Below are 15,229 nucleotides of genomic sequence, written 5' to 3' on the forward strand. Positions count from 1 at the left end.
CGGCAAAGTCAACAGCGGTTCGGTTTGGTTTGATAGTTACATCACGGAATAAAAACCCGGAGAGTTTTAGATAACAGTGGCGAATCAACAATTGACAAGTGTTAAATCCACGAAGGCGCTCTATTCTTAGGCCAGTCGTTTACTAGTTACTGGAGCTTGCGCATGAGATTTCCCGTGAGATAGTTTTGCCGTGGAAAAACCCTTCGACCTTGAACCTGTTTCTCTTTCTCTCTCTCTCTTTAATCCGATTCTTCGAGCCGGAGAGCTCACTTTCGCTGCGTTGTAATGGCGGCTCTAGAGAGCCCACCTCCGGGAACGCCGTCTGCGATGAGGCATGCTTTCGGGAGCGTTCTGTCAGCTCTGATCCTCCTCCTCATTGGGGTCCTTGCTTTCTCGATCCGACTCTTCTCTGTGAGTTCATTGATGTCTCAGCTCTTTTGAGTTATAAAAGTGTTCTGCGATATGCTTGGCACTAGATCCGATTGAACTACTTTAGATCCGACTATTCTGGATCCGATTCTCATGATTCGAGACTGATCGGTGTAGCTTCTTTGTTCTCTCACTGTCTGTGTGGTAAAGAAGAAAATGTTGTTGCAAATTTGGGTTGCTTGGTATATTTGATAACCGAAAATGTGGATTTCATATCCTTGCCTTAAAAATTTGTCCTTCTGCTCAGACCCTTTTGAAATGATGGATGGTTCATTTATCCCAGTTGAGATTTAAAATGGTTTAGCTTCGAGGTTTTATTCAATGCTTTCTCCGAGATTTGCTTCTCATCACTACTTTTATTTATTTGACAATTAAGGGAATGCTTGGGATGAGGCTGATTCTTCTTTGAATATAGCAATCTCATACTTTTCAGTGTTTGATTTTGTTTTATTTTTGGCTAACGTTCATTGATTTATTTTCAGGTCATAAAGTATGAGAGTGTGATTCATGAGTTTGATCCTTACTTCAATTACAGAGTCACTCAGGTTCCCCTCTCTTTTCTTATATCCAGGATATTAATTTCAGCTTTGTGGCGAGTTCTCCTATTAATTTATTTATCAGCTTGTGATACTAATTAATTTGCTGTTTATTTCAGTTCTTATCAAAGAATGGAATTTACGAGTTCTGGAATTGGTTTGATGATCGGACCTGGTAATTTGAGGATCAGAAATTTGAATCTCTTGATCTATTTTTTTTGCTACCTTCAATTGTACTATACTAATTTTGTTTTCTTATTTGATTTGATTTTAGGTATCCTCTTGGCCGTGTGATTGGAGGAACTGTATACCCTGGGTTAACGTTGACTGCTGGAACCATTTGGTGGTGAGTGTAGTTTCATTTATATACACACGTAAGGATCAGTATAAAATTTTAATATTTATCTCCATCTGCCACAGGGTCTTGAATTCATTAAACATTCCTCTGTCAGTAGAGACTGTTTGCGTCTTCACTGCACCTGTATTTTCAGCTTTCGCATCCTGGGCAACTTACCTTTTGACCAAGGTTTATCTTTTTTCAAACATGATTTCTCTAATAAATTCCAGAACCAGTTCATTCCAACAGTATCTATTGCATATTAACAGGAAGTTAAGGGCTCCGGTGCAGGACTAGCAGCTGCTGCTCTTTTGGCCATGGTAATTTGTTCTATTGGTATACGTTTAATTTTTCTTCTAGTGAACATCATGGCTATGACTTTAATAGGTTATTGGATGTCATGTACACTATTCAGCATTGGTGTATCGTTTAGTGGAATCTTCCACAAATGTCTATTAATTGGATTTCAGAATGTTAGTTTTCTTAGTAAATGGTTATCGTTGCAGGTTCCCTCATATATATCCCGATCTGTCGCTGGAAGCTATGACAATGAAGCTGTTGCCATTTTTGCTTTGATCTTCACTTTTTATCTTTACATAAAGGTTAGGGTTTTTCCCAGTGGCATGTAAAGTTGTTTTGATTTTTCTCCCTATGGAGCATGTGCGTAACTAAATGCCTTCAACAACCATCATCAAGCTTTCTCCTGTAAATTTCGTTTTCTTAGTCACCAGTCCCTTTAAAATATATTCTTTCCGGTGATCCTTATCATGAATTTTATGCAGACACTAAATACAGGTTCCCTGTTTTATGCCACCCTGAATGCCATTGCATACTTTTACATGGTACGGCTTATTCCCAACTTTTTCTCTCTCCGTCTTTACTAGCTATTCTCTGCTCATTTTTCACCTTTTTCCATCATTTAGGTATGTTCTTGGGGAGGTTACACCTTCATCATCAATCTGATTCCAATGCATGTGCTTCTGTGCATTGTAACTGGTCGATACTCTCCCCGACTGTACATTGCCTATGCTCCTTTGGTAAGAATCTTCCTCCTCCCGGTGACATATAAAATCCATTTTAACAATCAATACCACAGCATGCCTTTATCTGTTTTTTCCCTTGAAAATCTGAATGAAGTGAGAGTCATGTCTATTGGCTTGGACTCGAGCTATTAGTTATTTCAAAACTGTTATCTAACTGCACAAAAACTAAATTCAGAAAATGACGAGAAATATAAAAAATCTGAATGTACAAAAGAGAATCATGTATATTGGCCTGGACTCTAGCTATTAGCTATATTCAAAATTGTTATTGCACAAAAACTAGATTCATGAAATGACGAGCAGCAATATAAAAAATCTGAATGTACAAGTGAGAGTCATGTATAATTGCTGGGACCCTAGCTATTACTTATTTCAAAACAGTTTTTATAAGTGTACAAAAACTAAATTCATAAAATGACTAGAATTATAAGAGACATTTCTACTTCTATCAAGCCATAAAATTTCTTGAACTGTCCACTATACGCTTTTTTAGGAAGCTCTGTGATGATTCATATGGTCTCGCAAATATAAATACCTCCATTGGTACGAAAACAAGATACCTCCATTAATATTATTCTGAACTCACTTCTCTCTCTATGTTGGAGTGAAGTGATTGTATATATCTCGTAAGATGATGAACAATAGCTGAATGCCAATATTCGGAAAGTTATTGACACAAGTGTGTGCATGCGTATGCAGGTTGTTTTAGGCACGCTGTTAGCTGCATTGGTACCTGTTGTTGGTTTCAATGCGGTTTTGACGTCTGAACATTTTGCCTCGTTTTTGGTGAGTTTTACGTATGTCTTTTCTGTTAATGTTTAGCTTATTGATTTTAACTTTGCGTGTTATATAGTCTTTTCGGTGACTAGTTTTCTGAATGCGAGGTTACTAATTGTTGCTTGTTGAGTTATCGGAGCTAGAAATTTGAAGCCTCATTTTATTTCTTTCCTCTTGTGATATATGTTAATTGTAATTATATTTGTGCAAGTGGACTTGTACTAATTCTCTTCATTTACTTGTACTTTTATTAAGAATTATTTTATTGGCAACTTATGCAGGTTTTCATCATCATCCACGTTATAGCTCTCGTATACTACATCAAAGGCATTCTTTCTCCTAAAATGTTCAAAGTTGCTGTGACACTTGTGGTGTCTATCGGCCTGTAAGCTTTCTCAAACTGTTTTCTCGGAAATGTCTACAATTATCACACCTCAATAAGACGAGTTTATCTCAATTATCACACTTTGATAAGAAGAGTTTATATTACAGGGTTGTGTGTTTCATAGTTGTGGCAGTTCTTGTGGCATTGGTGGCTTCAAGTCCAACAAAAGGATGGAGTGGTAGGAGTTTGAGTCTACTTGATCCGTGAGTGGTTCTAAATTTTCGATCTTTATTTCTCCTAGTGATCGAGATTCTTCGCAAATTTCAAGTATGTCATTGTCCACACTCCTTTATCATTATAAAATTGAAAATTTCTGACACTCCCTTCTTTTTGGTTTCTTTATCTATCATACAACAGAACTTATGCAAGCAAGTATATTCCAATTATTGCAAGTGTCAGTGAACATCAACCTCCAACTTGGCCGTCCTATTTCATGGATATCAATGTTTTGGCTTTCCTGGTCCCTGCTGGCATCGTTGTGAGTTAACTTTTATTGTTAGATTTTGTACTCAATAACATCACTTTTTACACATATAATAGTTGATGTTGATTCTTTTCTCTTTTCTTATTGTTCGTTGGTAGGCCTGCTTTTCGCCTCTATCTGATGCCAGCTCTTTTGTGGTCCTTTATATTGTAATGTCTGTATACTTTTCTGGAGTTATGGTGAGTTGCGTATCTACGAATTGAAGTTTCATCTTTCCATTGCCTAGGTCTTTTCTTCAATCCTGTATTCAACTGCCTTCCTGATCTCTTAGGTTCGTCTTATGCTCGTGCTTGCTCCAGCAGCATGCATCATGTCTGGGATTGCGCTCTCTCAAGCTTTCGATGTTTTCACGGCTTCCATCAAATACCATTTAAGTGGATCGTCTAATTCCAAAGATGATGTAAGTATCCTTCTCCCTCTACTTTTTCGCTCTGGTGAATCATTTGTGCTACCCAAGTTCTGGAAAAAAAATGATTTGTGTTTCGACTGTTAGGCAGAGGACAAGACTTCTACAAACAATGCCTCAAAAGATGATGGTTCTGCTGGGAAGACTGACAAGGGTGAAGAAAGTGCAAAAGAGCGATCGTCGAGAAAGGGCAAGAAGAAAGAGAGAGAACCTGCCGATAAACCTTCTGTTAAGTCCAAGATTGTGAAGAAGAAGGCGCTTGTTTTGCCTTTCGAAGCCTCTATCGTTGCGCTTCTTCTCCTTATAATGTTGGGTGCTTTCTATGTGGTATGCCAACTTTCTTCGAGTTGTTTGTTTGGTTCCTCTTTTTATTGTTAGTTTTAGACGAGAAAGTACAAATGATTAGAGTTTCAAATGCATATATTTTTTTGTAGATTCATTGTGTTTGGGCAGCTGCAGAAGCATATTCAGCTCCATCAATAGTTTTGACATCTCAATCGCGCGATGGCCTACATGTCTTTGATGATTTTAGAGAATCTTATGCATGGTTAAGCCATAATACTGACGTGGATGACAAAGTAAGTTTTATTTTTTGAAAAAAGAAACAAGTCAGTTTTATCCAACTTAGCCTCCTTTGGTAGAGGTATAAGCTGTCTTTGTTATATGAAGTTGCCTGAGTTTGGTTTACCGAAACAAAATCATGAAGGTAGCATCATGGTGGGACTATGGCTATCAGACGACAGCTATGGCTAATAGAACTGTTATAGTTGACAACAATACCTGGAATAATACTCACATTGCAACTGTTGGCACTGCAATGTCATCTCCAGAAAAGGCGGCGTGGGAAATTTTCAACTCCTTGGATGTGAAATACGTTCTTGTCGTCTTTGGTGGTATGTTTCTGGCTCATGACATTGTTATCTTGTGTATTATCTCGGAGGTATAATCCTGATGGGAAAATCATTTCACCAGGTCTGATTGGTTACCCAAGTGATGATATTAACAAGTTTCTGTGGATGGTGCGTATTGGAGGCGGCGTCTTTCCTCATATAAAGGAAGCTGATTATCTGGTATATCTTCTTTTTTTCTTTACTGGGTTTTAGGAACAAGTTGTGATGGCTCAATATTTTGAGGACTTTGAATCTGAACCTGGTTACTTATTAACTGCTTTGCAAAGAGAGATGGCCAATACCGGATTGATTCTGAGGCCACTCCGACAATGTTGAACTGCCTTATGTACAAGCTCTCTTACTACAGGTACGACTATGATTTCTTGTAACTGTTTACCTCTTGAACTCTGTTTACAAGCTCAGTTTTTATGTTTTTTTCGTCAGATTTGTAGAGACAGATGGTAAAGGTTTTGATCGGGTCAGGCGGACAGAGATTGGGAAGAAGAATTTCAAGCTCACACATTTCGATGAGGTGAGATTCTTTTTCTTTACCAGAAACCGGTGGCGCATTGATTCAACTTGGATTCTGGTAAATGTGACTGGTTTTGTCTTATCAGGTTTTCACGAGTCACCATTGGATGGTCCGGATATACAAGCTGAAACCTCAAAAGAACAGGATTCGTGGTAGAGCGAAGAAGCTGAAATTGGTAAGCACCTGTAAAAGAATTTGGGAAATTAGTCTAAGTCTCTAAGAGTCCTCCTACATATTACTCAACCTTTACTTATTAAGCCCGTAATAGTTGAATTTCGACTCTGAAATAATGAGTTTGAATGCTAAGAGGGATCGGTCTTAAGAAGGATGTCACGACTAATCTTATTGGGACAAACATATACTAACGTTTTGTTTTGTCACCAGAAAACAAGCTCTTCAAAATCAGCGAAGAAGAATCCGTGGATCTAAAAAAATCGTAGAACTTTTCAATGTTGGATGGTGAGTTGAGTTCTATGTTAACTCTTAGGTCTCTCTTTATTTTCAAGGAAGTTGTTGCAGACGCAGTCAAGTTTCTGGTGTAGGATTTGTCAAAATTTTGTAAAACTTTACATATTTGGATTTGTTAACCCGAATTTTATGTTTGTTGTAAATCGGGACCCAATCCAAAAGAAAAGAAAAAAAAAACTCGAAATAGCCTTAGTTTGAGTTCTTAAATAGTTACTTGATCGCCGAAAAAAAAACATAAATTTTCATTTGATCTTTTTCAGTGATTTATACTCCCTCTACTTTAAATTAATAGATGTTTTAAGGTTTGACACATTAAGAAACAAATTACAAAATATATAGACGGTTTTAAAAATTCTATCTCTTTGCTAAAACATCTATAAATTTGAAACAAAGAAAGTATAAAAGTGAGGCCAAGTTAGGAGGATATATCACATAAAACAACAACATAATTTTAAAGTTACGGACTCAAATAAAATAGCATATTTTAATGGTATCCATTGATGATAATGATTAATTGTTTGAGTAAAAAAAAGGTCTAGTTTTTTCATATTAAATCCATTCTCATTCCCTCGCTCCTCTCTTTCTAGTGCCGTGTCACGAAACAGAAGATCATCAAACATGTTTATTGTTTACATTGAAATCCAAAGTCTCAACTTTCAAATAAACCTCCAACACTCGTAACTAGATTTTCATCAGAAAAATGTCAACCTACATGTCCATGTGGAATTCCAAGTTATCAAAATAAACATCTATTTACAGCCAAACAATGCTCAACTCTTTCATGTGAAGCTCTGCGTCATCGTTTAAAAGATATCGACAAAAAATTTTTTTTTGTAGAATTACAAAAAAAAAATCTGCAGATAAAATGATCAGGCTGTATGGGTCTCGTTCAGCTTAGCCCCGAGCTGTGATGTTGCATCTCATAGCATGAGAATCATATCAAAGACTTGGGGCTCCTAATATCTGTCACCATGAACCACCAGCCGCCCACCCTGGTGATCGATGAGCTAACACAAGATAAAATAGTTTGACAGTTGGTTATGTATAATTAGTTAGTATAAATGGAACTAATTGTCTGCAAGCATATTACTCTATCATATATTCATATATGCTTTCCTCATGAAGGATACACGATAGGGTTGCATTCAATTTTTTATTAGGAATAACAATGTCAAAACTATACATAATTTTATATGATTTGACGGAAAAGTTGTCAACTAATTTATATATTCACATACGGAAGCGATTACGCCTATCACCAAACCATTGTACGCAACCAGATCAACATGTATAGTTTACAGTTTAAAAGAAGTAAAAACTAGCAAATACATGAAATAAATGGTGATCAAGTACCCTTTGGATATGTATTATATGATTTGTACAACATTCTTGAATAAATTAACGCAAGAAAAGGATTAACAAATACATATTTTAATATGCAATACATAGATCTGGATCTCACATGGAGAAGGTAAACTTTGGAAAAATTCAAGAGCGAAAAACTATGAGAAGCCTAGCTAGATACGTGGACCTGTAAAACAAGCATGCTTCAGTCTTATGCGGACATGGTTCCAATCGAAAAGCACGTCTCTTTTAGAAAGAGTCATGAACTGAGACATAAATTTATATATTTTTACGTTGGTTAAAAATATAAGATATATGTTTAAAGCCTAGAAAATGCCAATAGCATACAAATGCTATTTTTACTTCTTTTTTTCTTTAACCAAGTAATGACTAATCTTCAACAAGGAAACTCCAGGATTTAATATTATAGTCAGCTATACTAACTATGTACTTTCTGCCTATTATGTGATGTTTTGTTACATGGGACCGAAAATATGTATAATATTTTAAAAATATATATAAAAAGTCAAATATATACAACAACTATAAAGTCAAACCTTCATAATTATAAAAAAGTCAACGGTTATCTTTGGATTGCTCGTCTAAAGACATGTTTGGATGTTTGATGACAGGTTTGACACTCTTAAGAAAGAAAAACATGTTTTTATCAAAAAAGAATAGTAAAAAAAGACAGGTTTATAAAGACAAATTCAATTCCATGTCACATGTAACAATGACTCGGAGGAGACTGCAAACAAAGAAATAAAACTACATTTGCCTCTTCGTTAATAACAAAATATAGTATGTAGTTATCGATGACATGAACGATCTTTGTGTATTAGTTTAACGCAGTGGTTTGGACGTTCTGGAGCGGTCAAAGTGACATATCCGGTTTTGGTTCAGTGTTTTGGTTTCGGCGAAGCATGCGGAGCTGAATCTATGTAGCTTACGTTGCGAATATCCCTCGGGCTGCGCTTTTCTGCCGGGCTTGTCGAAAATCATGAATCGATATGAATTTATGTTGGTCTTCAAGAGCTTTTCAGTTTGTTCTTATTAGGGTTCTGAGACTTTTGATCTTTTGCAAGTTTTTCTTTTATTTTTCGCTGGAGATCTCCTCGATCGGCACTTACCGTTGTATGCCATCTGCATGCATGGTTGGTAACAATTATAGCCCAAACATGTATATATTGGTTTGTGTGTTCCTTCTATATGATAAATTAGTGCAACTTAAAATTGATATTTGATTTATAGATATGATAAGTTTATTAATATGATATTACCTAATTATATTTACCATTTAATTTTGATTTAACTGTTTGTAAAACTGATTGTATAAATGTTTTCAAATACGATAAAATGATTATTATTAGTAGTTTAGTGTAGTTTATATTAGTAACATTTAGTTTTGGTAAAAGATATGAAATAGAATTTTGGTAGCAAAATTTTAGATTTATTAAGAAATATGTTTTGCAGAGAAATTTTGTTCAAGTTTCTCTTTCCTCAATTTTATTATTATCATATAGATTCACATAAATTTTAGTTATGTTTTTATGTATGTCTCAGCCATATATATTACGCATATGTATATTCTTATAATTAAATATTATGTGGTTTTTGTTCTTACTGGATAACTGATCAGCACAAATCCCCAATAACAATCATACATTAACGATATAATATCATTAAAACACATTGGATATAAGTTGTTCTTATTTTGTGAGTGGATAGATATACTATTATTAAAAATACATTATGCGTATTCATTCTTATATATCCTGCTCAACATCTTTTAATTCTAAAATATTCTTTTCTTAAATAGAGGTAATTAGTAGTGTTATTCATCAAAATGCTACTCAATTTAAATAAATGATTATAATTTACTGGCATCCTTTAAATATATATTTGACTTCTTTATATTGAAGAAAATCCACTAACCAGGAGACCAGTTCTTGCAGATCGTGAAAGACATATAGTTAGCTATTTGTCTATATATGACCTGAAAAGTTATCCTCTATATACATCGGCGAATAGTTTTATCCATTAACTCTAAATCGTCCAGTGTTTCATTTCACAGACAAATGGAAACCACTAACATCACCAGTCACACAAATCTTCTTTCGAAGATGGATCTTGAAAAGCAAAAGCCGAGCCGCATTTTCCCGCCAATTTCTGAGCTTAAAACAGAGGCAAAGTCTCTCTTCTCCTTAGCCTTTCCCACAATCCTCGCCGCGCTCATTCTCTACGCTCGCTCCGCCATCTCGATGCTCTTCCTCGGTCATATAGGCGAACTAGAGCTCGCTGGTGGCTCTTTGGCCATTGCCTTCGCCAACATCACTGGCTACTCCGTTCTCGCAGGCCTTGCACTCGGCATGGACCCACTCTGTTCTCAAGCCTTTGGAGCTGGAAAGCCAAAACTCCTCTCGCTAACTCTTCAAAGAACCGTACTTTTCCTGCTCACCAGTTCGCTAGCAATCGTCGCTCTATGGCTTAACTTGGGAAAGATCATGATCTATCTCCATCAAGATCCAAGTATCTCATCATTGGCTCAAACATATATCCTCTGCTCTGTTCCTGATTTGCTCACCAACTCCGTTCTTCACCCTCTTCGTATATACCTTCGAGCGCAAGGTATTACAAGCCCACTAACCCTAGCAACACTTGCCGGCACCATCTTCCACATACCCATCAATTTTCTCCTCGTTTCTTACCTCGGAATGGGTTTCATCGGTGTTTCAATAGCTGCGGCCGCTTCAAACCTATTCGTTGTTGTTTTCCTTGTGGCCCACGTTTGGGTCAAAGGTCTACACAAACCAACGTGGACCCGTCCCGGCTCAGAATGTTTCAAAGACTGGGGTCCACTGATCAGCCTAGCAATACCAAGCTGCGTGGGCGTATGCCTAGAGTGGTGGTGGTACGAGATCATGACCGTTCTTTGTGGTTTACTCATAAACCCTAAAACTCCAGTTGCAGCAATGGGCATTCTGATCCAAACGACGTCGTTGCTTTACATTTTCCCATCATCTCTAGGATTCGCAGTCTCCACCCGCGTCGGTAACGAACTCGGGTCAAACCGCCCGAAAACGGCTAGGTTATCAGCCATTGTGGCGGTTTCTTTTGCCGGAGTAATGGGTATGACGGCCTCTGCGTTTGCTTGGGGCGTAAGCGACGTGTGGGGACGTATCTTCACAAACGATGTTGATATCATCCGATTAACCGCGGCTGCGTTGCCGATTCTTGGGCTGTGCGAGCTCGGAAACTGTCCTCAAACCGTAGGTTGTGGGGTTGTTAGAGGCACGGCTCGGCCGTCGAAAGCGGCCAACATAAACCTAGGTGCGTTTTACCTCGTCGGAACGCCTGTAGCGGTTGGGCTAACGTTTTGGGCCGCGTATGGATTTTGCGGGCTTTGGATTGGTCTCTTCGCGGCTCAGATGTGCTGTGCTGCGATGATGCTTTATGTCGTGGCCACTACAGATTGGGAAGGAGAGGCAAAGAGAGCCAGGAAGCTAACGTGCACTGAAAGCGTCGATGTGGTTATTACGGCGCAAAGCAACGGAGACTTAACGGAACCATTATTTTACGTTGTCACTGTCGCTGCTGACTGACATCCATCGAATGCTTATGCGTTTTTTTTTTTTTAATTATTCTGACTTGGAAGAATGATCGGGTATTTTTTGGGGGAGGGTATTGTGAGAATTTGTAATTTTAACGAGAAAGAAAACAAAAGAATCATTTTTTTTTTGGTTGACGGGTTTAGAACGAAAGAATCATTTTTATAATTTTCATCCCAAGTCACTGTTGTCTTAATTATTTTGTACTGTATGGCTGAGAAAGAAAAAAAAAACAGATAACAAATATAACATTCCATATTATTACAATCATTAATTTATAACTGATATCGATAAATGGTAATACAGTATTTGCCATGCGAACCAAGCTACGTACAGGGTTTGCATATCTTCAGCTTGAGTTCACAGCTTGTTCTACGGGACCAGCTTGTCTCATCAACTGGCAAACAAATTGAAGAAGCTAAGAATTAGATGCAATTAATAAATGGAGTTAATTAGATCCACTTCCAAATCATATGGAAGCTCATTATAGTTGAAGCTTATATTAGCCCTTTTCTCAACCACAAAAAAGAAAGACCATTCGCGTATTAAGAATCATTAAATTAATAAACCTGGAAATATGTCTCAAACTTTGCGCGGAGTTCACTGTGCTCCTTCTTGATATCACGCAGTGCTGCTTTTATTCTTCAAAGTAAAAATGTAATTTTCAAAAATTATGAATAAAAAAAGGTTTGTATATTATCTCATGGCTAAATGAAAACTTATGTAAGAGATTTAAAGAAATAAAATGAGAAGAACGTACTTACCCTTCTATGTTGCCAGCTTGGAGAAATGTGTTTGCCTTCGTAAGTTCACTACTAATTTTGATGGCGCCAATGCTGAATGAAAAAAAATATAGCATTTATATTCCTTAATATTAAAATTTTATTTCATTTTTCTAAACCACATTGCGAAACAAAGTCACTAACCATGCCGTGCTGCTTATTAACCGAAGAATGCATTTGGTAATCTTGGGTACCTCTTTTGGCTCCCGCTCCCTGTTTCAGAAATAATCAGCACAAATTTAAATACCAAACTATAGCCAGGGTAAATTAACCATATACTGGATATTTTTTTATATAAAAAATCACATTATGTGAAAATAAACCAACGCTAGTATATAAAAACATAAACCACTCCGGTAATTGTCAAGTGATTTTGAGTTGAAAGTCAATCTTCTTCAACATGTTTCATTAATTTAAATGGCACGTGCTTAGATATAAATTAAGAAATTCATCAAAAGTAAAGAAAAAATGTGATAACAATTTCTTTCTTATCACATTTGTTATACTTTGTTTAAGGATACGTAAAGTTATGATCTAGATCTTGCAGTTGTGCATCTACTCTTAATTAAATATAGGTTGTTTCAGTACACACAAACATACAAAATCTAACTTGATCCCCTTCCATTTCTAACATTATATAAATTCAGTATCAATTGATGCATTCCATGGATTTAATATCAAAGCGGATTTTGATACGGAGAGAGATAGGAAACTCACAATTCATGTTCCAAAGCAGCAATAACATTAGGGGAATCTCTGAAATACAGAGTTATTACTTCTACGATAAAATGAGGGTTTTTGTCTTTCTCCAGGGCCTCTATCTGAGTATACTGACAATTCAGGTATCCCTGCGTCAATATTTATTTAGAAAATTTAAACAAGATTCCTCATCTATTCTATTAAAACAAAAGCACATTTAGTGCTTCCATCCAAACACTCATAAAGTTTTTTTTATAATATTTTATTTTTATTTTTATTTTTAATTTTCAAAAATTAGTTATTAATTTATATTTTTAGATTTCCTAAAATCCAGGTTATCTTTAATTTAAATTTCAAATTATTAGAAATTTAACTAAATTTAGTTACAAAAATTCGCATTCAATTTAATTTAAATTCAAAAAATTCAAAAAAAATTATAATTAAAATTTATTACAAAAATTTAGATAATAATTTTAATACTTTAAAATTTCTCAAATACAGGAGAGATTTAATTTAAAATTTAAAATTTAAATTTTTTTTTATAAAAATGCATAGTAAATAAATATTTTATCGTATATTATCATAATCAATTGGTCTAAAATATCAAATATTTGAGATTAATAAATATTTATATTATACAATAATATGATCATCGAGCTGATTAGAGTTTTATATATATATATATATATATATATATATTTAAGGTTCATGAGTTAATTTATTAAAATGTAAGATATTAAGATGATTTGAGATAATTAAACTAATAGGTTAGCCAGTTTATATATATATATATATTTTTTTTTTTTTTTTAATAGCACAAATAATAAATAAATATCTTATTATATTTTTTCATAATCAATTGGTCCAAATATTCCATATTAGTAAATATTTATAGGGTTATACAATTATAATTATAGTCTTATACGGGTTAGTTTGTCAAAACATGTAAAATATTAAAAATGATTTAAAACAACTAAACGGATGGATTAGCAAATTCATAGATATATAGATTTTTTATGTGTAAATCTAAATTCACATAATAACAAAGTTTATAATTAACATTAGATCAATGTATATTTAATTAACGCATACTCTTATTCTACTAATATACAAAGTTTAAAATTAAAATATGATAACAATTTTTTAATTTAAAAAAAATAAATAACAAAAACAAATTATATCTAAACAAAAAAATAAATGCAACTTATATTAGAAATAAAAAATAAAACATTCTCGTGCGGACGCACGAGGTTAAAATCTAGTCTATACTATTAAAAGAGAAGGGTATTTTGTGTCCAAACAGGTTTTAATTAATTTTCTACTATTCTGTTTTTGGATAACTCCTAATTTGTTATCAAACAAGTCAATTTAACGTAATATTAAAAAAATAATATATATTTAATTTTATATTTGAAAATAAATTCAAAATTTTAAATTTGAATTTAGATTTATTATAGATTTCCTTAAATTTAGGTTATATTATTTATCAAAAATTATAAAATAAGTTATTATTATATTTTTACAAAAATATATGAATTAAGATTTAATTTACATATTCAAATTTAAGTAATATTTCAGTGACAAAGATAAAAATAATATATTACTATATATTTTTGATAAATAAATCTAAAACTTTTAATATTCAAACTTAAAAAATATATAAAATATACAAATAACATGAATAAACAGGTTATAATTATGTTTTAATAACTATGATCCTTTTCGGATTAATATAAATGGACATGTTATAATAACTTTTTTATAATCGTTGTACTTATTAGATTAATATAAACGGACGAAATAGAATAATGTTTCTCTAATCGCAATCATATATATACTAGAAATAATAAATTAATAGAAACAAAATATATATAAACAAATAAAATATTTATCACTTATTAGAAAATTATATATACAAAAAAAGAAAAACATAAATTTTATCATAAAATTTGATAAATTAAAAATAGTTCCCGTGTGAATGCACGGGATAGAATCTAGTAAATGATTAAACCTACAAGTGTTTAGCTGTCAAAAGCATAGATCAATCTCAACCGGATTTGCTCTGCGTCAATCATTCTACATAATTTAACAAAAACAAATCTATAATTTTACATACGTTTAAAAGTACATGCACAGATGCACTAGTTAATTTGAAATAGACTAACCTCGTCAAAGAAAGATTGTCTCATCGCTTGAAGTTTCAGATGCAGGGCTTTGCTATCCATTTAATATAACTATCTTTTTTTTCCTGATAACTAAATATCTGTACGGAGATAATTTTTTGTAAAATACAGAAGAATAGTATAGGGTAAATTAAGAGAGAAATATGCATGTACTTGCCCGTACAGAAATCAATTTATTTATATAGCAATAAAGTGAAAGCATAAAATTGTAATTTAATGAGAAAATCTTGAAGAGCTCTCTTTTTGATCCACATTTACAAAAATTAAATTGTATGTGTTTGAAGCAAATGCATGATTTGGTAGGATGGCCTATTACGATCGATATT

General features: G+C 34.0%; 3 protein-coding genes across 4 annotated transcripts; 2 read left to right on the plus strand and 1 right to left on the minus strand.

The window, feature by feature from the left end:
• Positions 1-145: 145 nt before the first annotated feature.
• On the plus strand, positions 146-6,479 carry LOC18018961 (dolichyl-diphosphooligosaccharide--protein glycosyltransferase subunit STT3A). 2 transcript variants are annotated; one of them, XM_006400468.2, is made up of 23 exons: positions 147-411; positions 912-974; positions 1,085-1,140; positions 1,240-1,311; positions 1,386-1,491; positions 1,572-1,622; positions 1,809-1,904; positions 2,085-2,144; positions 2,226-2,339; positions 3,045-3,131; positions 3,404-3,507; positions 3,615-3,710; positions 3,865-3,985; positions 4,090-4,170; positions 4,263-4,391; positions 4,485-4,724; positions 4,832-4,975; positions 5,104-5,290; positions 5,370-5,467; positions 5,575-5,654; positions 5,732-5,819; positions 5,905-5,994; positions 6,204-6,479. In XM_006400468.2, exons 1-23 carry the CDS (start codon positions 286-288, stop codon positions 6,246-6,248), a joined length of 2,334 nt encoding a protein of 777 aa, XP_006400531.1. In that variant the 5' UTR covers positions 147-285; the 3' UTR covers positions 6,249-6,479. The 2 variants fall into 2 exon arrangements, with proteins under 2 accessions (XP_024011773.1, XP_006400531.1); XM_024156005.1 differs by having other exon boundaries at positions 146-411; positions 1,572-1,904.
• Positions 6,480-9,709: 3,230 nt separating this feature from the next.
• Positions 9,710-11,233, plus strand: LOC18018962 (protein DETOXIFICATION 52). The gene has a single exon (XM_006400469.2). The coding sequence runs from the start codon at positions 9,710-9,712 to the stop codon at positions 11,231-11,233; it is 1,524 nt and encodes a 507-aa protein (XP_006400532.1).
• A 349-nt stretch (positions 11,234-11,582) lies between these two features.
• Positions 11,583-15,052, minus strand: LOC18018963 (pseudo histidine-containing phosphotransfer protein 5). The gene is made up of 6 exons (XM_024156874.1): positions 14,886-15,052; positions 12,739-12,869; positions 12,166-12,234; positions 12,004-12,075; positions 11,809-11,881; positions 11,583-11,636 (listed from the first exon to the last, which is right to left on the minus strand). The coding sequence occupies exons 1-6, from the start codon at positions 14,943-14,945 to the stop codon at positions 11,589-11,591; spliced, it is 453 nt and encodes a 150-aa protein (XP_024012642.1). The 5' UTR covers positions 14,946-15,052; the 3' UTR covers positions 11,583-11,588.
• Positions 15,053-15,229: the final 177 nt, after the last annotated feature.

The sequence above is a fragment of the Eutrema salsugineum genome, unplaced genomic scaffold (genome assembly GCF_000478725.1).
Source record: "Eutrema salsugineum unplaced genomic scaffold, Eutsalg1_0 scaffold_2, whole genome shotgun sequence".
Classification (NCBI taxonomy): Eukaryota; Viridiplantae; Streptophyta; class Magnoliopsida; order Brassicales; family Brassicaceae; genus Eutrema; species Eutrema salsugineum.